The 26,674-nt window shown below is 37.6% G+C and overlaps 1 protein-coding gene across 3 annotated transcripts in view; it reads right to left on the reverse strand.

Annotated features, from left to right (window-relative positions):
- Window positions 1–26,674, reverse strand: part of Pdk (pyruvate dehydrogenase kinase) — a 355,431-nt gene that overhangs the window by 12,748 nt on the left and 316,009 nt on the right. For all 3 annotated transcript variants that reach the window (XM_071660241.1, XM_071660240.1, XM_071660238.1), the window contains 2 exons: window positions 7,818–7,990; window positions 555–779 (listed from right to left, as the gene is read on the reverse strand). In XM_071660241.1, coding sequence (XP_071516342.1) covers window positions 555–779; window positions 7,818–7,990 — 398 coding nt within the window. The remainder of the gene's footprint in view (window positions 1–554; window positions 780–7,817; window positions 7,991–26,674) is intronic.

Below are 26,674 nucleotides of genomic sequence, written 5' to 3' on the forward strand. Positions count from 1 at the left end.
AAAGCTCTAGACCCACACTCAAGTTTATCTAGTATCTTAAACTTTCCTATCAAGGAAAAGGTCTTCCGTACCTTCTTGGTAGGTTCATTTGTAGTAGGAGTACTTACTGGATGCTTAGACATTGGAGGAATACTTGTTGGATACTTAGGCATATAGGTGACTGGTTCAAGAGGGCAGAAGTGTAGAAATATATGAGGCAAATAATACATACTCACTCTTTGAGTGCTAGTAGAGAACTGACCCCCTGGGCACAGTGGCATGTAGAGCATCAGCAACCCACTGCATGCATACACATGTCCACATAGTATCATAACGGATTGTTAAGAAATGGGAGTAATCCAGGTGTTCTTGCTATATCAAATATGTCACATCAAGTCATGCTACATCCCGACACTACTATCTTAATGGATAAACTCCATAATATCTCAGTGATTTTAAAACTATGATTAGAAGAATTACATTTTACAGGTAATATTAGTGGAAATTTGTAATATTACAATAGAGCTTTACGAAGATTTTGCTTATGCAATTTCAAACAACACAATTGGTCTAACCTTTAAGAATATTATGGCATCTGTCCCATAGCCTTCACAAGAAGTTAGCATGAGGTCTCCATGGAAGTAGCGAGCATACAATCTGGAAAGTGGAAGACCATAACCATAGCCAGCCAAAGGAGGTGTGTCAAGCCCTGAGACAGCTGGCTGAGGTGCAGTGGAGTACATATAATTGAAGAGAAGGTCCATGTGGCTTCGAGGAATGCCACCCCCTTGATCACATAACTGAAAAGAAAAATATGTCCAAATAATAAATTTCATCATGAGAGAGCTTGGGAAGTGAGTCAGTTGTTGTTCGCTGATGATACAGCGCTGGTGGCTGATTCATGTGAGAAACTGCAGAAGCTGGTGACTGAGTTTGGTAAAGTGTGTGAAAGAAGAAAGTTAAGAGTAAATGTGAATAAGAGCAAGGTTATTAGGTACAGTAGGGTTGAGGGTCAAGTCAATTGGGAGGTGAGTTTGAATGGAGAAAAACTGGAGGAAGTGAAGTGTTTTAGATATCTGGGAGTGGATCTGGCAGCGGATGGAACCATGGAAGCGGAAGTAAATCATAGGGTGGGGGAGGGGGCGAAAATTCTGGGAGCCTTGAAGAATGTGTGGAAGTCGAGAACATTATCTTGGAAAGCAAAAATGGGTATGTTTGAAGGAATAGTGGTTCCAACAATGTTGTATGGTTGCGAGGCGTGGACTATGGATAGAGTTGTGCGCAGGAGGATGGATGTGCTGGAAATGAGATGTTTGAGGACAATGTGTGGTGTGAGGTGGTTTGATCGAGTAAGTAACGTAAGGGTAAGAGAGATGTGTGGAAATAAAAAGAGCGTGGTTGAGAGAGCAGAAGAGGGTGTTTTGAAATGGTTTGGTCACATGGAGAGAATGAGTGAGGAAAGATTGACCAAGAGGATATATGTGTCGGAGGTGGAGGGAACGAGGAGAAGAGCGAGACCAAATTGGAGGTGGAAAGATGGAGTGAAAAAGATTTTGTGTGATCGGGGCCTGAACATGCAGGAGGGTGAAAGGAGGGCAAAGAATAGAGTGAACTGGAGCGATGTGGTATACCGGGGTTGACGTGCTGTCAGTGGATTGAATCAAGGCATGTGTATGGGGGTGGGTTGGGCCACTTCTTTCGTCTGTTTCCTTGCGCTACCTCGCAAACGCGGGAGACAGCGGAAAAAAAAAACAAAAAAAAAACATAAGTTTTGAATGGAATGTATGAAAAAATAAGAAATGCAATGAAGAAAGAAACAGTAGCAGTGGAAGAGAAACTAAGAAATACCTTTAAGGAAACAATGGTATCACACAAGAAAGAAGGCTGAATGAGGAGAAAGTAATTCAAAGCACAAATCAAAATCCTAAAGTTCTGTTTTCATAACTCTGATCCCATTAACTCTAAACATCTCACTAGTTTTCTTTTCCAATCCTTGCAATTCAAGTTTTTCAAGTTGGACTAAGATGAATGTTTGCATTACAGAAGTAAAAGTTTGTTGAGTTATACCCGGTAAGCTGTAAAGGAAAGTGGTGATTGAGAAGGTGGTGGCATACAAAGAGCATCAGACTGGGGAGGAACGATGTGGGTTTAGGAGCGGTAGAGGATACATGGATCAGGGATTCACAAAGAAGAATGTGTGAGAAAAATACTTAAGAGAAACAAAAGGATCTGTGTGTGGCATTTATGGATCTGAAGAAAGCATATGTTAGAGCTGAAAGAGATGCTTTGTGGAAGGTTTTACAAATATATAGTGTGGGAAGGAAGCCACTGCGAGCAGGCAGAGAGAAGGGCAAGTAGTTTTAGGTGAAGGTGGTTCTATGGTTATAGTGTATGATGTCACCATGGTTATCTACTTTGTTTATAGATCGATTGTTGAGGGTGGTAACTGCAAGGGTCTTGGCAAGAAAGGCAGGTATGCAATCCTGGCAGATGTGATTGAGAAACTGCAGAATTTGGTGTATGAGTCTGGGAGAAAGAATGAAAGGAGGAAGTTCAGAGTATAGGTAAATAAAAGCAAAGTTATTTGGTTTAGCATTGCAAAGACAGATTATTTTGGAAGTAAGATTGAAATGAGAAAACTTTGAGGAAGTGGGGTGTTTAAGACTTCAGGAAAAGGACATATCAGTGAGGGCAATCATGGAATTGGAAGTGTGTCATAGGGTGGTTGAGGTGGCAAAGGTTCTGAGACCACTGACAAATATGTGGAAAGAGAGACCACTATCTTTTCCTCTGTTTCACCTATAGCTCTCCTAATTATACAAATTTTATAACTTTCTTCAACACTCTTAACTCCTGCCATGGGTCGTGACATCCTCCAACCCACAAGCCAATACCCTCTACCAAGTGAATTTCAATGTTCACCATAGGTTATGGTTAAAATCTACCAGTAGTGTTTATGGGGAGGATCAAAGCCCTCATGTTCTCCATTCTCAATGATCAAGAGCAAATTAACACCCACCCAACCCATATTCCCGACCGTAGAGACCACTCTCTTAATATCCTGGATCTGTTTTTCACCTCTAATTCTTCGTGCTGAGCTTCAAAATCTCACCCCCCCTGGTGCACAAGACCAAACTCTTATAAATGTATCTATTTTAATGGCACTTCCCTCTCCAGCAACCTGTTCTGAATGTAAATATTTGCACCTTAACAAAGCTGACCAAACCCAAGACACTATCACTAAGGCAGAGATGTTAATATAATCCATCATGTAAGTAATGTCCTTTGAGAGTCAAAAGTCATGTGTGGATGATATCTCTATAAAGCTATCTCATCCCTGTTCTTGCTTGTGTTTATTTTCACACTTTCAATATCATATCATCTTATGATTATAATTTTTTAGATATTGGTTTCTGTTTCTTTCATATATGTGTATTATGTATCACCACAGAGGGAAAGAAGGAAAAATATATAAACAAATAATAGGAAGAGGTCATAGGGGCCTTGGATGATCACCACCCATCCGCCTTTCCTGACTGACCACCTGCTCAGCTTCCCCAGCTGACCGCACATTCAGCTTCCCCAGCTGACCCCACATTCAGCTTCCCCAGCTGACCTCTCGATTAACTAGCATTTGCCTGGGAAACAATAGTATTTAGAAGAGAAGTTTTAGTCTAACAAAAAAGAAAAAACATTTCACACAGCTAACAGATAAAACTAAATAAACTAAATAAACATAAAGATGAATATCTCTTTTTATTGTACTTAGGCCCCTGTCTCTCGCGTTAGCGAGATAGCGCAAGGAAACAGATGAGGAATGGCCCAACCCATCCACATACACATGTATATACATAAACGCCCACACATGCACATATACATACATATACATTCCAATGTATACATACATATACATACACAGACATATATATATATACACAAGTATATATCCATACTTACTGCCTTCATCCATTCCTGTCGCCACCCCACCACACACGAAATAGCATTCACCCCCTCCAGCGAGACAGTGCCAAGAACAGACAAAAAAGGCCACATTTATTCACACTCAGTCTCTAGCTGTCATGTGTAATGCACCAAAACCACAGCTCCCTTTCCACATTTTCCACATCCAGGCCCCACAAAACTTTCCTTGGGTTACCCCAGATGCTTCACGTCTAGTTCAATCCATTGACAGCACATCAACCCCAGTATACCACAATGTTCCAATTCACTCTATTCCTTGCATGCCTTTCACCCTCCTGTATCTTCAGGTCTCCTGGTTCTCCTTCTTCCCTCCATCTCCGATGCATATATCCTCTTTGTCAATCTTTCCTCACTCATTCTCTCCATCCGTCCAAACCATTTCAACACACCCTCATCTGCTCTCTCAACCACACTTTTTTTTATTACCGCACATCTCTCTTACCCTTTCATTACTTACTCCATCAAACCACCTCACACCACATATTGTCCTCAAACATTTCATTTCCAACACATCCACCCTCCTATGCACAACCCTATCTATAGCCCATGCCTTGCAACCATATAACACTGATGTAACCACTAATTCTTCAAATATACCCATTTTTGCTCTCAAAGATAACATTCTCACCTTCCACACATTCTTCAATGCTCCCATAACCTTCGCTCCCCCCCCCCTATCCTGTGACTCACTTCCGCTTCCATGGTTCCATCTGCTGCTAAGTCCACTTCCTCCAATTTTTCTCCATTCAAACTTACCTCCCAATTAACTTGTCCTTCAACCATACTGAACCTAATAACCTTGCTCTTATTCACATTTACTCTCAACTTTCTTCTTTCACACACTTTACCAAACTCAGTCACCAACTTCTGCAGTTTCTCACCTGAATCAGCTACCAGTGCTGTATCCTCAGCAAAAACAACTGGCTCACTTCCTAAGCCCTCTCATCCACAACAGACTGCATACTTGCTCCTCTCTCTAAAACTCTTGCATTCACCTACCTAACAACCCCATCCATAAACAAATCAAACAGCCATGGAGACATCACGAAATGCTGCCACAAACCGACATTCACTAGGAACCAATTACTTTCCTCTCCTACTCATACACATGCCTTACAACCTTAGTAAAAACTTTTCACTGCTTCTAACAACTTACCTCCTATACTATATACTCTTAAAACCTTCAACAAAGCATCTCTATTAACCCTATCATATACCTTTTTCAGATCCATAAATGTTACATACAAATCCATCTGTTTTTCTAAGTATCTCTCACATACATTCTTCAAAGCAACACCTGATCCACACATCCTCTACCACTTCTGAAACCACACTGCTCTTCCCCAATCTGATGCTCTGTACATACCTTTATCCTCTCAATCAATACTCTCCCGTATAATTTCCCAGGAATACTCAAGGAACTTATGCCTCTGTAATCTGAACAATCACCTTTGCTTTTGTATAATGGTACTATGCATGCATTCCGCAAATCCTTAGGCACTTTACCATGATCCATACATAGTGAATATTCTTACCAACCAATCAACAACACAGTCACACCCTTTTTTATAAATTCCATTGCAATACCATCTAAATCCGCCGCCTTGCCGGCTTTCATCTTGCGCAAAACTTTCACTACCTCTTCTCTGTTCACCAAACCATTCTCCCTGACTCTCAATTCGCACACCATCTGTAACTTTAAAAATCTGTTCCTTACACTCCTACCTACTGCTTCTATCTAATGTTTCTACCTAATGCTCCAGCCTAAATGTTCCTTCCTAATACTTCTATCTACTACTACTACCATTTTGCCTAAAGGATGGGCTGACCCATAGTGACCACCACAGGAAAATCTAGTCATGAAGAATGGGTATGCTTGAAGGTATAGTAGTCCCAATGATGTTGTATGCATGCAAGTCATTGGGCATAAATGAGAATGTGCAGAGGAAGGTGGATGTGTTGGAAATAAAATATGTGAGAACAATATGTGGTGTGAGGAGGGTTGACCAAGTAAGTAATAGTAGGGTAAGAGAGAGGTGTGACAATAAGACGAATATGGTAAACATAGCTGAAGAGAGTGTGCTGAAACGTGTTAGACATATGGAGAGAATGAGATGAGGAAAGGTTGACAAAGAGGATACATGTGTCAGAAGTGGAGGGACCAAGGAGAAAGATGGAAGGATAGAGTGAAAAAGATCTTGAGTGCCTGGGGCCTGAACATACAGGAGGGTGAAAGGTGTGCAAGGGATAGAGTGAATTGGAGTGATGTGGTATAGAAAGGGTGATGTGTTGTCAATGTACTGAACCAGAGCAGATGAGGCAGCCAGGAGAAACCACTGAATGGCCTATAGGATTAGGCTGTGAATAAGGGGCTGTAGTTTTGGTGCATTACACATGACAAAAAGAGAATTGATGTGAGTGAATGAGGCCTTATCTTTGTCCGTTTCTGGCAGTAATCTCATTACTGTGGAAAATGGTAAACAAGTTTCAATAAAACTGTAAACAAAAATTGAAACATAATCACTTTAGATAGCAAAACATTTCTCAAACATGAATAGCATTAAGTTTTACTTGCATCATTATTTTCATTTCTTTTTGTAAAAAAATGGGTATATAAGTGTAGAAAATCAGATTTTAATCCCCGTTCCACCATACTGTGCAAAAGTGTCTAAGTGAAGCAAGGGAATTAAGGATTCTGAATATTCTGAACCTTACACATCCCCATAACTGGAAGGCTAGGCCACATTTCTCCCTTCTCTGATAAATCAATGTTTGCACATGCAAGCGACATCAATATTCATTGAGAAAATATCAAAATAATAAAATTTGCTTTAATGACCCTAGAACCACAAAGAAGGATAAGAATGAATCTGACTTTGCCTTCTAATAACTAATGTCTGCCTTACATTACCTGAGCCAAAGTGCTCAACTAAAACAACAGCTGATTCACGTCTCACATATCAAGTACTTAAGACTTCATGTCATCTTAGCCATAAAATTACCATCATCACTAGAAACTGGCCATACCACTGTTGATAAAGCTGCATTTGTAAAGCTTGGAAGGTAGAGAAAGCTTGAAGTTCTTTTGAAAACTACAGATGTAAGGCTTGAAACACCAAGGAAAACAGAAAAGTTTGAATTATTCATGACATCTGTAACATTATTGACATTTATGAAAACTTTAATGCCTGCAATCTATCAAAAAATCTTGTAACACTCCAATGCTGAAAAATATCAGACAAGTAGGTAACTTCTCAGGAAATTCTTTGAAATATTGTTTTGCAATCAGAACAAGAAAAGGGATGCCAGGAGTGATTTGTGCATGATTAATAAAGTTCTCCATCCTACTGAAATAATACACTTACAATGCATCCTCCATGCTACTTAACAGGACACCTAGGATTCATTTGCCTTACCTATGTGTGCTCTTACAAGGATGAAATCCTGTCTATACTGACAAACAGACCAAACTAAGTAGTTAACTGGCTTGTTGCTTATACATGGGCAAGCTAATCTGAGAAGGTAGGATAAATTGGTGGTTAAAAATGTTTGTGTGACTGGTGCTTAAAAGTTAATTCAATTCACAATTAATTTTTCATGGATCTAGTGGGTGAGAAATGTAACGCACTGTTTGGTAGCTTACCTTATCATTTTATATAGTAAGGGCTTCCTTTCAATAAGGGACAGATCTCTACACTGCACTGTCACATACAAAATGGAAACTTCCAACTGAAGCGTTCCCATGGGTGTGTGATACCAATATGTCCCAGCTTCTCATACACTGTGATGCAGCCACTAATGCACTGACCTACTCTACATGGTGTAGGATGGAGAGATTCGATTGCACAAACACTTACCTTAATTGTGAGATCCTCCTGACCCATGACTAGAAGCACCTCAATTGGAGGGAAGACATCAGCACCAGGACCATGATACTCAACAACAGCACGCATTGCATTCTTGAAGAGTTCAAACAGCATATGATACAGATGTGATGGAACATATACAACTGTCACTGGTGTTTTATCCGCTGGAAAGAGGAGAAAAACCCATTGATCATTCTGTTTTCTCATTGTGTGCTGTGAAAACTATGGCTAAACCTTTAGTATATCTACATTTCAGTCAATCATTTCTATTGATATTGAAAGCACTATGCAGATGCAAATGTGTATTAAGAATTATTTATTTATTTATCTTATTTTGCTTTGTCGCTGTCTCCCGCGTTAGCGAGGTAGCGCAAGGAAACAGACGAAAGAATGGCCCAACCCACCCACATACACATGTATATACATACACGTCCACACCCACAAGTATACATACCTATACATCTCAATGTACACATATATATACACACACAGACATATACATATAAACACATGTACATATTTCATACTTTCTGCCTTTATTTATTCCCATCGCCACCTCACCACACATGGAATAACAACCCCCTCCCCCCTCATGTGTGCGAGGTAGTGTTAGGAAAAGACAACAAAGGCCACATTCGTTCACACTCAGTCTCTAGCTGTCATGTAATAATGCACCGAAACCACAGCTCCCTTTCCACATGCAGGCCCCACAGAACTTTCCATGGTTTACCCCAGATGCTTCACATGACCTGGTTCAATCCATTGACAGCACGTCGGCCCTGGTATACCACATCGTTCCAATTCACTCTATTCCTTGCACGCCTTTCACCCTCCTGCATGTTCAGGCCCCGATCACTCAAAATCTTTTTCGCTCCATCTTTCCACCTCCAATTTGGTCTCCCACTTCTCCTCGTTCTCTCCACCTCTGACACATATATCCTCTTAGTCAATCTTTCCTCACTCATTCTCTCCATGTGACCAAACCATTTATGGATCTGGAGAAGACATATGATAGAGTTGATAGAGATGCTCTGTGGAAGGTATCAAGAATATATGGTGTGGGAGGCAAGTTGTTAGAAGCAGTGAAAAGTTTTTATCGAGGATGTAACGCATGTGTACGTGTAGGAAGAGACGAAAGTAATTGGTTCTCAGTGAATGTAGGTTTGTGGCAGGGGTGTGTGATGTCTCCGTGGTTGTTTAATTTGTTTATGGGTGGGGTTGTTAGGGAGGTGAGTGCAAGAGTTTTGGAAAGAGGGGCAAGTTTGCAGTCTGTTGTGGATGATAGAGCTTGGGAAGTGAGTCAGTTGTTGTTCAATGATGATAGAGCACTGGTGGCTGATTCATGTGAGAAACTGCAGAAGCTGGTGACTGAGTTTGGTAAAGCCTGTGAAAGAAGAAAGTTAAGAGTACATGTGAATAAGAGCAAGGTTATTAGGTACAGTAGGGTTGAGGGTCAAGTCAATTGAGAGGTAAGTTTGAATGGAGAAAAACTGGAGGAAGTAAAATGTTTAGATATCTGGGAGTGGATCTGGCAGCGGATGGAACCATGGAAGCGGAAGTGTATCATAGGCTTGGGGAGGGGGCAAAAATTCTGGGAGCCTTGAAGAATGTTTGGAAGTCGAGAACATTATCTCGGAAAGCAAAAATGGGTATGTTTGAAGGAATAGTGGTTCCAACAATGTTGTATGGCTGCGAGGTGTGGGCTATGGATAGAGTTGTGCATAGGAGGGTGGATGTGCTAGAAATGAGATGTTTGAGGACAATATGTGGTGTGAGGTGGTTTGATCGAGTAAGTAATGTAAGGGTAAGAGAATGTGTGGAAATAAAGAGAGTGTGGTTGAAACAGCAGAAGAGGGTGTTTTGAAATGGTTTGGTCACATGGAGTATTAAGAATATATTCTAATTTATAATACCTAATCACTGTTTCCTGCGTCAGAGGTAGCGCAAGGAAAAACAGACAAGGAAATATGCAGAGATATTTCCTAGTCCATACTGTCCAAATCAAATTCCTTATTTCTTGTTGTCTTATTAAATCAGCATCAAATATGTCTGAAAGGATCATGCTTGAGGCCATAAGATGTGAGAATCACTAAAAAAAATTCTCAGTATAGACTACAATATACACCCCCCTTCCCAACATACATCCGAGTTTCATTCTGACCAACCAGTCTGACCTCAAAATGGACATAAGTCAGACACATGTCAGCATGGCATGTAGAATTTGTACATCTGTACAGCATTCTTTTATCCTTCTCAATTTCTATTATGAATATCTCATTTCTTATCAACCAGCTTTATCACATAATTCTATAGTTTCTTTTTGAATTATGTCTAAGATTCTTTAGTTAATATTTCATTATTCTTATTTTCTTTATTCATATCAAAGCAGGAGACCAAATTAGAGGTGGAAGGATGGAGTAAAAAAGATTTTGAGTGATCAGGGCCTGAATATACAGGAAAGTGAGAGGCGTGCAAGGAGATGAGTGAATTGGAACAAGGTGGTATACTGGGGTTGACATGCTGTCAATGGACAGAACCATGGAATATGAAATATCTTGGGTAAACCATGGAAAGGTCTGTGGGGCTTAAATGTGGATAGGGAGCTTTGGCTTCAGTGCATTACAAATGACAGCAAAAGACTGAGCATGAACAAATGTGGACTTTTTTTGTCTGTTTTCCTGGTACTACCTTGCTGCAGCAGGGGTTAGTGATGCAGTTTCCTGTGGGGCAGGGTAGTGCCAGGAATGGAGGAAGGCAAGCAAGTATGAATATGTACATGTGTATATATGTATATGTCTGTGTATGTGTATATGTATATCTGTTTATGTTGATATGTATATGTATGTATATGTATGTATGAAACCACACTGCAGTGTGGTTTCAGAAGTGGTAGAGGATGTGTGAATCAGGTGTTTGCTTTGAAGAATGTATGTGAGAAATACTTAGAAAAGCAAATGGATTTGTATGTAGCATTTATGGATCTGGAGAAGGTATATGATAGAGTTGATAGAGATGCTCTGTGGAAGGTATTAAGAATATATGGTGTGGGAGGCAAGTTGTTAGAAGCAGTGAAAAGTTTTTATCGCGGATGTAAGGCATGTGTACGTGTAGGAAGAGACGAAAGTGATTGGTTTTCAGTGAATGTAGGTTTGCGGCAGGGGTGTGTGATGTCTCCATGGTTGTTTAATTTGTTTATGGATGGGGTTGTTAGGGAGGTAAATGCAAGAGTTTTGGAAAGGGGGGCAAGTGTGAAGTCTGTTGGGGATGAGAGAGCTTGGGAAGTGAGTCAGTTGTTGTTCGCTGATGATACAGCGCTGGTGGCTGATTCATGTGAGAAACTGCAGAAGCTGGTGACTGAGTTTGGTAAAGTGTGTGGAAGAAGAAAGTTAAGAGTAAATGTGAATAAGAGCAAGGTTATTAGGTACAGTAGGGTTGAGGGTCAAGTCAATTGGGAGGTGAGTTTGAATGGAGAAAAACTGGAGGAAGTGAAGTGTTTTAGATATCTGGGAGTGGATCTGGCAGCGGATGGAACCATGGAAGCGGAAGTGGATCATAGGGTGGGGGAGGGGGCGAAAATTCTGGGGGCCTTGAAGAATCTGTGGAAGTCGAGAACATTATCTCGGAAAGCAAAAATGGGTATGTTTGAAGGAATAGTGGTTCCAACAATGTTGTATGGTTGCGAGGCGTGGGCTATGGATAGAGTTGTGTGCAGGAGGATGGATGTGCTGGAAATGAGATGTTTGAGGACAATGTGTGGTGTGAGGTGGTTTGATCGAGTGAGTAACGTAAGGGTAAGAGAGATGTGTGGAAATAAAAAGAGCGTGGTTGAGAGAGCAGAAGAGGGTGTTTTGAAGTGGTTTGGGCACATGGAGAGAATGAGTGAGGAAAGATTGACCAAGAGGATATATGTGTCGGAGGTGGAGGGAACGAGGAGAAGAGGGAGACCAAATTGGAGGTGGAAAGATGGAGTGAAAAAGATTTTGTGTGATCGGGGCCTGAACATGCAGGAGGGTGAAAGGAGGGCAAGGAATAGAGTGAATTGGAGCGATGTGGTATACCGGGGTTGACGTGCTGTCAGTGGATTGAATCAAGGCATGTGAAGCGTCTAGGGTAAACCATGGAAAGCTGTGTAGGTATGTATATTTGCGTGTGTGGACATATGTATATACATGTGTATGGGGGGGGGGCCATTTCTTTCGTCTGTTTCCTTGCGCTACCTCGCAAACGCGGGAGACAGTGACAAAGTATAATAAAAAAAATAAAAATATAAAAATGTATGTATATGATGATACAGCACTGGTGGCTGGTTCAGGTGAGAAGCTGCAGAAGCTGGTGAATGAGTTTGGTAAAGTGTGTGTGAAAGAAGAAAGTTGAGAGTAAATGTGAATAAGAGCAAGGTTATTAGGTACAGTAGGGTTGAGGGACAAGTCAATTGGGAGGTGAGTTTGAATGGAGAAAAACTGTAGGAAGTGAAGTGTTTTAGATGTCTGGGCGTGGATCTGGCAGCAGATGGAACCATGGAAGCAGAAGTGAATCATAGGGTGGGGGAGGGGGTGAAAGTTCTGGGAGCATTGAAAAATGTGTGGAAGTCGAGAACATTATCTTAGAAAGCAAAAATGGGTATGTTTGAAGGAATAGTGGTTCCAACAGTGCTATATGGTTGCGAGGCGTGGGCTATAGATGGGGTTGTGCACAGGAGGGTGGATGTGCTGGAGGTGAGATGTTTGAGGACAGTATGTGGTGTGAGGTGGTTTGATCAAGTAAGTAATGAAAGGGTAAGAGAAATGTGTGGTGCTAAAAAGAGTGTGGTTGAGAGAGCATAAGAGGGTGTTTTGAAATGGTTTGGTCACATGGAGAGAATGAGTGAGGAAAGATTGACAAAGAGGATATATGTGTCAGAGGTGGAGGGAACGAGAAGTGGGAGACCAAATGGGAGGTGGAAAGATGGAGTGAAAAAGATTTTGAGTGATCGGTGCCTGCACATGCAGGAGGGTGAAAGGCGTGCAAGGAACAGAGTGAATTGGAACGATGTGGTATACCGGGGTTGACGTGCTGTCAATGGATTGAACCAGGGCATGTGAAGCATCTGGGGTAAACCATGGAAAGTTTTGTGGGGCCTGGATGTGGAGAGGGAGCTGTGGTTTCGGTGCATTATACATAACAGCTAGAGACTGAGTGTGAATGAATGTGGCCTTTGTAGTCTTTTCCTAGTGCTACCTCGCGCACATGCGGGGGAGGGGGATATCATTTCATGTGTGGCGGGGTGGCGACAGGAATGAATAAGGGCACACAGCATGAATTATGTACATGTGTATATATGTATATGTCTATGTGTGTATATATATTCCTATGAGTCCACGGGGAAAATGAAACACGAAAAGTTCCCAAGTGCACTTTCGTGTAATAATCACATCATCAGGGGAGACACAAGAGAGAAATATAACAGTCAGTTGATATACATCGAAGAGACGAAGCTAGGACGCCATTTGGTAAACATGTGATTGTCCAAAACATACAACGAGCGTTCATAAACTTATCATTTTACAAATCTTATCAACAATAAAGTTATCTGATTTGTATAGACCATCACTAACATTAAGATTATAATTCTTTGTGTATTTAATAATAGAAGATTCAATGATATTTCTCTTGGTAATAGAGTTAGAGTTAATAACTGAGATGGCGTTACTCCAGTCAATACAATGATCATAGTTTTTAACATGATTAAACAAGGCATTTGATTCTTGTCCCGTTCTTATACTATATTTATGTTGCTTAAGTCTAACAGAAAGATCCTTACCAGTCTGACCAACATAAAATTTATCACAGTTTCCACAAGGCACTTTATAGATGCACCCAAGAGAATTTTCTGGTGAATTCCTGATTAAGATATTCTTTATAGTATTATTGTTGCTAAAGGCAACATTTACATTAAAGGGTGTAAGCAACATGGGAAGCAAAGTGAAATTATTATAAAAAGGGAGAACTAAAAGATTCTTGGTGTCAATGGGAGGTTTGGGCTCAACTCTATAAAATGATTTCTTTGCTAACTTAAGGGATTTATGAATGAAAGATCTAGGGTACTTCAACTTAGATCCAATAGAATATATCTTCTCAAACTCATCATCAATAAACTCTGGACTGCAAATATGTAATGCCCTAAGGAACATAGATTGAAATGATGATAATTTAACTCTGTCATGTTGAGATGAGTAATAATGGATATATGAGCATACATTGGTGGGTTTTCTGTATATGCTAAACTTAAACTTGTTTCCTTGCCTATGGATCATGCAATCTAAAAATGGTAACATAACATTATTTTCATTTTCTACAGTAAATTTGATGGAAGGTACTAAATTGTTAAGTAAGGGGAGAAATATTTGGAAATTTTCATTATTTGTATGGTTGCGAGGCGTGGGCTATGGATAGAGTTGTGCGCAGGAGGATGGATGTGCTGGAAATGAGATGTTTGAGGACAATGTGTGGTGTGAGGTGGTTTGATCGAGTAAGTAACGTAAGGGTAAGAGAGATGTGTGGAAATAAAAAGAGCGTGGTTGAGAGAGAAGAAGAGGGTGTTTTGAAATGGTTTGGGCACATGGAGAGAATGAGTGAGGAAAGATTGACCAAGAGGATATATGTGTCGGAGGTGGAGGGAACGAGGAGAAGAGGGAGACCAAATTGGAGGTGGAAAGATGGAGTGAAAAGGATTTTGTGTGATCGGGGCCTGAACATGCAGGAGGGTGAAAGACGGGGAAGGAATAGAGTGAATTGGAGCGATGTGGTATACAGGGGTTGACGTGCTGTCAGTGGATTGAATCAAGGCATGTGAAGCGTCCGGGGTAAACCATGGAAAGCTGTGTAGGTATGTATATTTGCGTGTGTGGACGTGTGTATGTACATGTGTATGGGGGGTGTTGGGCCATTTCTTTCGTCTGTTTCCTTGCGCTACCTCGCAACCGCGGGAGACAGCGACGAGGTAAAAAAAAAAAAAAAAAAAAAAAAAAAAAAAACATGATCTACATACCTAAACCAAATTGCATTAGAAGGTAAGATATCCTTTACTAATTTTGTTTCAAAAAATTCCATATAAAGAATTTGCCATACCAAATTTTTGAGCATAATAATCTCCATTAAATTGAAATACACAGTCTTTTATACACAATTTTATCAGTTCAATGAAACTAGACTTTGAAACTGGTAAATGAATATCATCCAAAACATCAAATAGATATTCTCAAAGGTCATCAACCGGAACTTTAGTGAAAAGTGAGGAAACATCAAAGCTAACTAGTTTGAAATCAAAATCAACATTGATATTGTTTAGCTTGTTGACTAAATCTACATTGTTCATGATATTAGAATTTGATACCTTACCCACTAAAGGGCTTAATAAGAAACTAACCATTTTGACAATTTATATGTGATGGAGCCTACTGAACTCACTATAGGTCTTGCTGGAAAATCTTGTTTATGTGTTTTGATAAGTCCATACATATATGACAATGAAGGGGACAAAGATGACAAACTTTTGATAAGAGAAGTATTACCTTTCAACAACAGCTTCATAACTGCTTCTAAGGGATTTTTACTAAGTTTAGAATATGTTGTGTTATCATTTAGAAGATCATTCATTTTAGATAAATAGTTACTTTTGTCTAAAATCACAACAGTATTAGCCTTATCTGCTTTAGTAATATGTATATCCTTGTCTTTTTTTAAGGTGTTAATAGCTCTTATGAATCTTTTAGGGCAATTAGCTTCCACTGGTTTTGACAAACTGGCATACATGAAACCCTTACAGATATTAATTTCATCATTACTTAAATTACTGTATTTTTCTAAATTACAAAAAGACTTTGTGACCATTTGACCAATTTCAAAATATTATTTTAAAGAAAAACATTGAATTAAAGAAACTTGAAATGAAGGAGGCTTTTCGCATTTCAAGAGAGAAGAAACGTGCCTTTTAAATGGCAATACCGACACACTGGAAGAACCGGATGTTGGACTATTGCTATGATGAATTATGGAAAGAACACAATAAGCTACAAGTATCACTAAATCGTAAGTTGGACCATCTTATTGAAAACAGCGACTGGACCAAGAACACAAACCCATCTTTGGTGGTAAACCTGTCTAATAAACAACTAGATAAAGATTCCTAGTGTGCATTAGGCTATGGTTTAAGTTTTGTGTGCTCTAACAGGGAAACCAGCTGTGTTGATGCCACAAAGTCTTTTTGTAATTTAGAAAAATACAGTAATTCAAGTAATGATGATATTAATACTTGCAAGGGTTTAGTGTATGCCAGTTTGTCAAAACCAGTGGAAGCTAATTGCCCTAAAAGATTCATAAGAGCTATTAACACCTTAAAAAGAGACAAGGATATACATATTACTAAAGCAGATAAGGCTAACACTGTTGTGATTCTAGACAAAAGTAACTATTTATCTAAAATGAATGATCTTTTAAATGATAACACAACATATTCTAAACTTAGTAAAAATCCCTTAGAAGCAGTTAATTCTCATTTCAATAAAGAAATGAAGCTGTTGTTGAAAGGTAACATTTCTCTTATCAAAAGTTTGTCATCTTGGTCCCCTTCATTGCCATATATGTATGGACTTATCAAAACACATAAGCAGAATTTTCCAGCAAGACCTATAGTGAGTTCAGTAGGCTCCATCACATATAAATTATCAATATGGTTAGTTTCCTTATTAAGCCCTTTAGTGGGTAAGGTATCAAATTCTAATATCATGAACAATATAGATTTAGTCAACAAGCTAAACAATATCAATGTTAATTTTGATTTCAAACTAGTTAGCTTTGATGTTTCCTCACTTTTCACTAAAGTTCCGGTTGATGGCCTTTTAGAATATCTATTTGATGTTTTGGATGATATACATTTACCAGTTTCAAAGTATAATTTCATTGAACTGATAAAATTGTGTATAAAAGACTGTATTTCAATTTAATGGAGATTATTATGCTCAAAAATTTGGTATGGCAATGGGTAACCCTCTTTCACCTGTACTAAGTAAACTTTATATAGAAATTTTTTAAACAAAATTACTAAAGGATATCTTACCTTCTAATGCAATTTGGTTCTGGTATGTACATGATGTTCTTTGTGTTTGGTCAACAAATGAAAGTTTCCAAACATTTCTCCCCTTACTTAACAATTTAGTACCTTCCATCAAATTTACTGTAGAAAATGAAAATAATGGTATGTTACCATTTTTAGATTGCATGATCCATAGACAAGGAAACAAGTTTAAGTTAAGCATATACAGAAAACCCACCAATGTATGCTCATATATCCATTATTACTCATCTTAACATGACAGAGTTAAATTATCAGCATTTCAATCTATGTTCCTTAGGGCATTACGTATTTTCAGTCCAGAGTTTATTGATGATGAGTTTGAGAAGATATATTCTATTGGATCTAAATTAAAGTACCCTAGATCTCTCAATAATAAATCCCTTAAGTTAGCAAAGAAATCATTTTATAGAGTTGAGCCCAAACCTCCCATTGACACCAAGAATCTTTTAGTTCTCCCTTTTTATAATAATTTCACTTTGCTTCCCATGTTGCTTACACCCTTTAATGTAAATGTTGCCTTCAGCAACAATAATACTATAAAGAATATCTTAATCAGGAATTCACCAGAAAATTCTCTTGGATGCATCTATAAAGTGTCTTGTGAAAACTGTGATAAATTTTATGTTGGTCAGACTGGTAAGGATCTTTCTGTTAGACTTAAGCAACATAAATATAGTATAAGAACGGGACAAGAATCAAATGCCTTGTTTAATCATGTTAAAAACTATGATCATTGTATTGACTGAAGTAATGCCATCTCAGTTATTAACTCTTAACTCTACTACCAAGAGAAATATCATTGAATCTTCTATTACTAAATACACAAAGAATTATAATCTTAATATTAGTGATGGTCTATATAGATTAGATAACTTTATTGTTGATAAGATTTGTAAAATGATAAGTTTATGAACGCTCGTTGTATGTTTTGGACAATTACATGTTTACCAAATGGCGTCCTAGCTTCGTCTCTTCGATGTATATCAACTGACTGTTATATTTCTCTCTTGTCTCTCCCCTGATGATGTGATTATTACACGAAAGTGCAATTGGGAACTTTTCGTGTTTCATTTTCCCCGTGGACTCATAGGAATATCTTGATCACACACAAAATTGTGATCCTTTCGAACGTGTATATATATGCATACATTGAGATGTATAGGTATGTATATTTGCGTGTGTGGACGTGTATGTATATACATGCGAATGTGGGTGAGTTAGGCCATTCTTTCATTTGTTTCATTGCGCTACCTCGCTAACATGGGAGACAGCAACAAAATATAATAAAATAAAATAAAATAAATGTGCATGTATGGGAGTTTATGTATATATATGTGTATATGAGTGGATGGACCATTCTTCATCTGGCGCTACCTCACTGGCACAAGAAACGGCAATCAGGCATAACATAAATATATTTTTTTCCAGTCGCATGTATGGACAGTCACAAGTCACATAGGTTTTAAGTAGGGAATCAGGTGTATTGTAAATAATGAGACAAAGGGCATGTACTTCTTAAAATCGCTAATCTTAAATCCTTTCATGTGAACGTAGTGTTCAGCAATGACAAAGTCATTAAGAATTTCTTAAAAACTTGCCAGAAAATTTCACAGGCTGTGTTTAGAGAATACCTTGTAAAACCTGTAATATATTTTATACAGGGCAGATTGGTAAGGATCTCTACGTTACACTTAAGCAACAATACAGTATAAGATCAGGACAAGAATCAAATACTTTGTTTAATCATGTTAACAACTATGACCCTTGTACTCAGTGAAGTAATGCTAATTCACTTATCAACTGTAACTCCTTGATCAATGGAAATATCACTGAATCTTCTCTTATCAAATACACAAAGTGCTGTATCACAAATTAGTGAAGGTCTATACATACTGGATAGCTTTGTCATAGGCAAAACTTTTACAAGATTACCTGTTTGTTCACATAAAATTTTATGATAGGCATGGTGTCAGACCCGAACAACAACTGGAAAAACTTGTGCACTAATGGCATCTTAGCTCTGCCTCTATTTTTTATATAAGCTGACTGTTCTAAATCTTTTATCTCATTCTTGCATCTCCCTTGATGCTGTAATCATTACACTAAAAAGCACTTGGGAACCTATCATATTTCATTTCCCTCAAGGTTATCAGGAAATATATACACCTGATAACCTACTTCCAACATATGCGACTTACAACCATCCATACATATAACAGAAAGAAAATATAATTAAAAAAATATAAATGATGAAATATGAACCAAAGAATCCTAAATAAAACATATAAAGAAACTACAAAATCATATAATAAAGCTGGTTAGTAAAAACTGAGATAATCATGATAAAAATTGATTTGGAAAATAGAATGCTGCACACGTATACGAATTCTACATGCCATGCTGTCATGCGTCCAACTTACATCCATTTCAAGATCCAACCAGTCGGTCAGAATGGAACTTGGACGTATGTGGGGAGAGAATGAGTGAGGAAAGATTGACAAAGAGGATATATAAGTCAGAGGTGAAAGGAATGAGAAGTGGGAGACCAAATGGGAGGTGGAAAGATGAGTGAAAAAGATTTTGAGTGATCGGTGCCTGCACATGCAGAGGGTGAAAGGCTGCAAGGAACAGAGTGAATTGGAACGATGTGGTATACCGGGTTGACGTGCTGTCAATGGATTAACCAGGCATGTGAAGCAGCGGGTGTAAACCTGGAAAGTTTGTGGGCCTGGATGTGGAGAGGGAGCTGTGGTTTCGGTGCATTATACATAACAGCTAGAGACTGAGTGTGAATGAATGTGGCCTTTGTAGTCTTTTCCTAGTGCTACCTCGCGCACATGCGGGGAGGGGGATATCATTTCATGTGTGGCGGGTGGCGACAGGAATGAATAAGGGCACACAGCATGAATTATGTACATGTGTATATATGTATATGTCTATGTGTGTATATATATTCCTATGAGTCCACGGGGAAAATGAAACACGAAAAGTTCCCAAGTGCACTTTCGTGTAATAATCACATCATCAGGGGAGACACAAGAGAGAAATATAACAGTCAGTTGATATACATCGAAGAGACGAAGCTAGGACGCCATTTGGTAAACATGTAATTGTCCAAAACATACAACGAGCGTTCATAAACTTATCATTTTACAAATCTTATCAACAATAAAGTTATCTAATCTATATAGACCATCACTAACATTAAGATTATAATTCTTTGTGTATTTAATAATAGAAGATTCAATGATATTTCTCTTGGTAATAGAGTTAGAGTTAATAACTGAGATGGCGTTACTCCAGTCAATACAATGATCATAGTTTTTAACATGATTAAACAAGGCATTTGATTCTTGTCCCGTTCTTATACTATATTTATGTTGCTTAAGTCTAACAGAAAGATCCTTACCAGTCTGACCAACATAAAATTTATCACAGTTTCCACAAGGCACTTTATAGATGCACCCAAGAGAATTTTCTGGTGAATTCCTGATTAAGATATTCTTTATAGTATTATTGTTGCTAAAGGCAACATTTACATTAAAGGGTGTAAGCAACATGGGAAGCAAAGTGAAATTATTATAAAAAGGGAGAACTAAAAGATTCTTGGTGTCAATGGGAGGTTTGGGCTCAACTCTATAAAATGATTTCTTTGCTAACTTAAGGGATTTATGAATGAAAGATCTAGGGTACTTCAACTTAGATCCAATAGAATATATCTTCTCAAACTCATCATCAATAAACTCTGGACTGCAAATATGTAATGCCCTAAGGAACATAGATTGAAATGATGATAATTTAACTCTGTCATGTTGAGATGAGTAATAATGGATATATGAGCATACATTGGTGGGTTTTCTGTATATGCTAAACTTAAACTTGTTTCCTTGCCTATGGATCATGCAATCTAAAAATGGTAACATAACATTATTTTCATTTTCTACAGTAAATTTGATGGAAGGTACTAAATTGTTAAGTAAGGGGAGAAATATTTGGAAATTTTCATTATTTGGCCAAACACAAAGAACATGATCTACATACCTAAACCAAATTGCATTAAAAGGTAAGATATCCTTTACTAATTTTGTTTCAAAAAATTCCATATAAAGAATTTGCCATACCAAACTTTTGAGCATAATAATCTCCATTAAATTGAAATACACAGTCTTTTATACACAATTTTATCAGTTCAATGAAACTAGACTTTGAAACTGGTAAATGAATATCATCCAAAACATCAAATAAATATTCTAAAAGGTCATCAACTTGGAACTTTAGTGAAAAGTGAGGAAACATCAAAGCTAACTAGTTTGAAATCAAAATCAACATTGATATTGTTTAGCTTGTTGACTAAATCTACATTGTTCATGATATTAGAATTTGATACCTTACCCACTAAAGGGCTTAATAAGAAACTAACCATTTTGACAATTTATATGTGATGGAGCCTACTGAACTCACTATAGGTCTTGCTGGAAAATTGTGTTTATGTGTTTTGATAAGTCCATACATATATGATAATGAAGGGGACAAAGATGACAAACTTTTGATAAGAGAAGTATTACCTTTCAACAACAGCTTCATAACTGCTTCTAAGGGATTTTTACTAAGTTTAGAATATGTTGTGTTATCATTTAGAAGATCATTCAGTTTAGATAAATAGTTACTTTTGTCTAAAATCACAACAGTGTTAGCCTTATCTGCTTTAGTAATATGTATATCCTTGTCTTTTTTTAAGGTGTTAATAGCTCTTATGAATCTTTTAGGGCAATTAGCTTCCACTGGTTTTGACAAACTGGCATACACGAAACCCTTACAGATATTAATTTCATCATTACTTAAATTACTGTATTTTTCTAAATTACAAAAAGACTTTGAGACCATGTGACCAATTTCAAAATATTATTTTAAAGAAAAACATTGAATTAAAGAAACTTGAAATGGAGGAGGCTTTTCGCATTTCAAGAGAGAAGAAATGTGCCTTTTAAATGGCAATACCGACACACTGGAAGAACCGGATGTTGGACTATTGCTATGATGAATTATGGAAAGAACACAATAAGCTACAAGTATCACTAAATCGTAAGTTGGACCATCTTATTGAAAACAGCGACTGGACCAAGAACACAAACCCATCTTTGGTGGTAAACCTGTCTAATAAACAACTAGATAAAGATTCCTAGTGTGCATTAGGCTATGGGTTAAGTTTTTTGTGCTCTAACAGGGAAACCAGCTGTGTTGATGCCACAAAGTCTTTTTGTAATTTAGAAAAATACAGTAATTCAAGTAATGATGATATTAATACTTGCAAGGGTTTAGTGTATGCCAGTTTGTCAAAACCAGTGGAAGCTAATTGCCCTAAAAGATTCATAAGAGCTATTAACACCTTAAAAAAAGACAAGGATATACATATTACTAAAGCAGATAAGGCTAACACTGTTGTGATTCTAGACAAAAGTAACTATTTATCTAAAATGAATGATCTTCTAAATGATAACACAACATATTCTAAACTTAGTAAAAATCCCTTAGAAGCAGTTAATTCTCATTTCAATAAAGAAATGAAGCTGTTGTTGAAAGGTAACATTTCTCTTATCAAAAGTTTGTCATCTTTGTCCCCTTCATTGCCATATATGTATGGACTTATCAAAACACATAAGCAGAATTTTCCAGCAAGACCTATAGTGAGTTCAGTAGGCTCCATCACATATAAATTATCAAAATGGTTAGTTTCCTTATTAAGCCCTTTAGTGGGTAAGGTATCAAATTCTAATATCATGAACAATATAGATTTAGTCAACAAGCTAAACAATATCAATGTTAATTTTGATTTCAAACTAGTTAGCTTTGATGTTTCCTCACTTTTCACTAAAGTTCCAGTTGATGACCTTTTAGAATATTTATTTGATGTTTTGGATGGTATACATTTACCAGTTTCAAAGTCTAGTTTCATTGAACTGATAAAATTGTGTATAAAAGACTGTGTGTATTTCAATTTAATGGAGATTATTATGCTCAAAAATTTGGTATGGCAATGGGTAACCCTCTTTCACCTGTACTAAGTAATCTTTATATAGAAATTATTTAAACAAAATTAGTAAAGGATATCTTACCTTTTAATGCAATTTGGTTTAGGTATGTAGATCATGTTCTTTGTGTTTGGCCAAATAATGAAAATTTCCAAATATTTCTCCCCTTACTTAACAATTTAGTACCTTCCATCAAATTTACTGTAGAAAATGAAAATAATGGTATGTTACCATTTTTAGATTGCATGATCCATAGACAAGGAAACAAGTTTAAGTTTAGCATATACAGAAAACCTACCAATGTATGCTCATATATCCATTATTACTCATCTTAACATGACAGAGTTAAATTATCATCATTTCAATCTATGTTCCTTAGGGCATTACGTATTTTCAGTCCAGAGTTTATTGATGATGAGTTTGAGAAGATATATTCTATTGGATCTAAGTTAAAGTACCCTAGATCTCTCAATAATAAATCCCTTAAGTTAGCAAAGAAATCATTTTATAGAGTTGAGCCCAAACCTCCCATTGACACCAAGAATCTTTTAGTTCTCCCTTTTTATAATAATTTCACTTTGCTTCCCATGTTGCTTACACCCTTTAATGTAAATGTTGCCTTTAGCAACAATAATACTATAAAGAATATCTTAATCAGGAATTCACCAGAAAATTCTCTTGGATGCATCTATAAAGTGCCTTGTGAAAACTGTGATAAATTTTATGTTGGTCAGACTGGTAAGGATCTTTCTGTTAGACTTAAGCAACATAAATATAGTATAAGAACGGGACAAGAATCAAATGCCTTGTTTAATCATGTTAAAAACTATGATCATTGTATTGACTGAAGTAACGCCATCTCAGTTATTAACTCTAACTCTACTACCAAGAGAAATATCATTGAATCTTCTATTACTCAATACACAAAGAATTATAATCTTAATATTAGTGATGGTCTATATAAATTAGATAACTTTATTGTGGATAAGATTTGTAAAATGAAAAGTTTATGAACGCTCGTTGTATGTTTTGGACAATCACATGTTTACCAAATGGCGTCCTAGCTTCGTCTCTTCGATGTATATCAACTGACTGTTATATTTCTCTCTTTTGTCTCCCCTGATGATGTGATTATTACACGAAAGTGCACTTGGGAACTTTTCGTGTTTCATTTTCCCCGTGGACTCATAGGAATATCTTGATCACGCACAAAATTGTGATCCTTTCGAACGTGTATATATATGCATACATTGAGATGTATAGGTATGTATATTTGCGTGTGTGGACGTGTATGTATATACATGCGTATGTGGGTGAGTTGGGCCATTCTTTCATTTGTTTCCTTGCGCTACCTCGCTAACATGGGAGACAGCAACAAAATATAATAAAATAAAATAAAATAAATGTGCATGTATGGGAGTTTATGTATATATATGTGTATATGAGTGGATGGACCACTCTTCATCTGGCGCTACCTCACTGGCACAAGAAACGGCAATCAAGCATAACATGAATATATTTTTTTCCAGTCGCATGTATGGACAGTCACAAGTCACATAGGTTTTAAGTAGGGAATCAGGTGTATTGTAAATAATGAGACAAAGGGCATGTACTTCTTAAAATGGCTAATCTTAAATCCTTTCATGTGAACGTAGTGTTCAGCAATGACAAAGTCATTAAGAATATCTTAAAAACTTGCCAGAAAATTTCACAGGCTGCGTTTAGAGAATACCTTGTAAAACCTGTAATATATTTTATACAGGGCAGATTGGTAAGGATCTCTACGTTAGACTTAAGCAACAATACAGTATAAGATCAGGACAAGAATCAAATACTTTGTTTAATCATGTTAACAACTATGATCCTTGTACTCAGTGAAGTAATGCTAATTCACTTATCAACTGTAACTCCTTGATCAATGGAAATATCACTGAATCTTCTCTTATCAAATACACAAAGTGCTGTAACACAAATTAGTGAAGGTCTATACATACTGGATAGCTTTGTCATAGGCAAAACTTTTACAAGATTACCTGTTTGTTCACATAAAATTTTATGATAGGCATGGTGTCAGACCCGAACAACACCAACTGGAAAAACTTGTGTACTAATGGCATCTTAGCTCTGCCTCTATTTTTTATATAAGCTGACTGTTCTAAATCTTTTATCTCATTCTTGCATCTCCCTTGATGCTGTAATCATTACACTAAAAAGCACTTGGGAACCTATCATATTTCATTTCCCTCAAGGTTATCAGGAAATATATACACCTGATAACCTACTTCCAACATATGCGACTTACAACCATCCATACATATAACAGAAAGAAAATATAATTAAAAAAATATAAATGATGAAATATGAACCAAAGAATCCTAAATAAAACATATAAAGAAACTACAAAATCATATAATAAAGCTGGTTAGTAAAAACTGAGATAATCATGATAAAAATTGATTTGGAAAATAGAATGCTGCACACGTATACGAATTCTACATGCCATGCTGTCATGCGTCCAACTTACATCCATTTCAAGATCCAACCAGTCGGTCAGAATGGAACTTGGACGTATGTGGGGAGAGAATGAGTGAGGAAAGATTGACAAAGAGGATATATAAGTCAGAGGTGAAAGGAATGAGAAGTGGGACACCAAATTGGAGGAGGTAGGATTAAGTGAAAAAGATTTTGAGTGATCGGGGCCTGAACATCCAGGAGGATGAAAGGCATGCAAGGAATAGAGTGGACTGGAAGAACGATGTGGCATACCGGGACGACGGGCTATCAGTAGATTGAACCAGGGCATGTGAAGCATCTGGGGTAAACCATGGAAAGTTTGTAGTGCCTGAATCTGGAAAGGGGGCTGTGGTTTTGGTACAGTACACATAACAGCTAGAGACTGAGTGTGAACTAATGTGGCCTTTGTTGTCTTTTCCTAGTGCTACCTCGCATGCACGTGGGGGGTGAGAGGTGCTGTTTCATGTGTGGCGGGGTGGTGACAGGAATAAATGAAGGCAGCAAGTATGAATAAGTACATAAGTATATATGTATTGTATAAATGTATATGTCTGTTTATGTATATGTATGTATGCATTGAAATGTATAGGTATGTATATGTGTGTGTGTGCGTGTGGGCGCATGAGATACTCCTAGGAAAAGACAACTAAGGCCACATTTTTTCACACTCAGTCTCTAGCTGTCATGTGTAATGCACCGAAACCAAAGCTCCCTTTCCACATCTAGGCCCTACAGAACTTTCAATGGTTTACCCCAAATGCTTCACATGACGCGATTCAATCCACTGACAGCATGATGACCCAAGTATACCACATCATTCCAATTCACCCTATTCCTTGCACACCTTTCACCCTCATGTATGTTCAGGCCCCGATTGCTCAAAATCTTTTTCGCTCCATCCTTCCACCTAAAATTTGGTATCCCACTTTTCCTCATTCCCTCCACCTCTGACACATATATCCTCTTAGTCAATCTTTCCTCACTCATTCTCTCTATGTGACCAAACCATTTCAATACACCCTCCTCTGCTCTGTCAGCCACACACTTTTTATTACCACACATCTCTCTTGCCCTTTCATTACTTACTCAATCTAACCACCACACACCATATATTGTCCTTAAACATCTCATTTCCAGCACATCCACCCTCCTCTGCACAATCCTATCCATAGCCCACGCCTTGCAACCATATC

The sequence above is a fragment of the Panulirus ornatus genome, chromosome 69 (genome assembly GCF_036320965.1).
Source record: "Panulirus ornatus isolate Po-2019 chromosome 69, ASM3632096v1, whole genome shotgun sequence".
Lineage (NCBI taxonomy): Eukaryota > Metazoa > Arthropoda > Malacostraca > Decapoda > Palinuridae > Panulirus > Panulirus ornatus.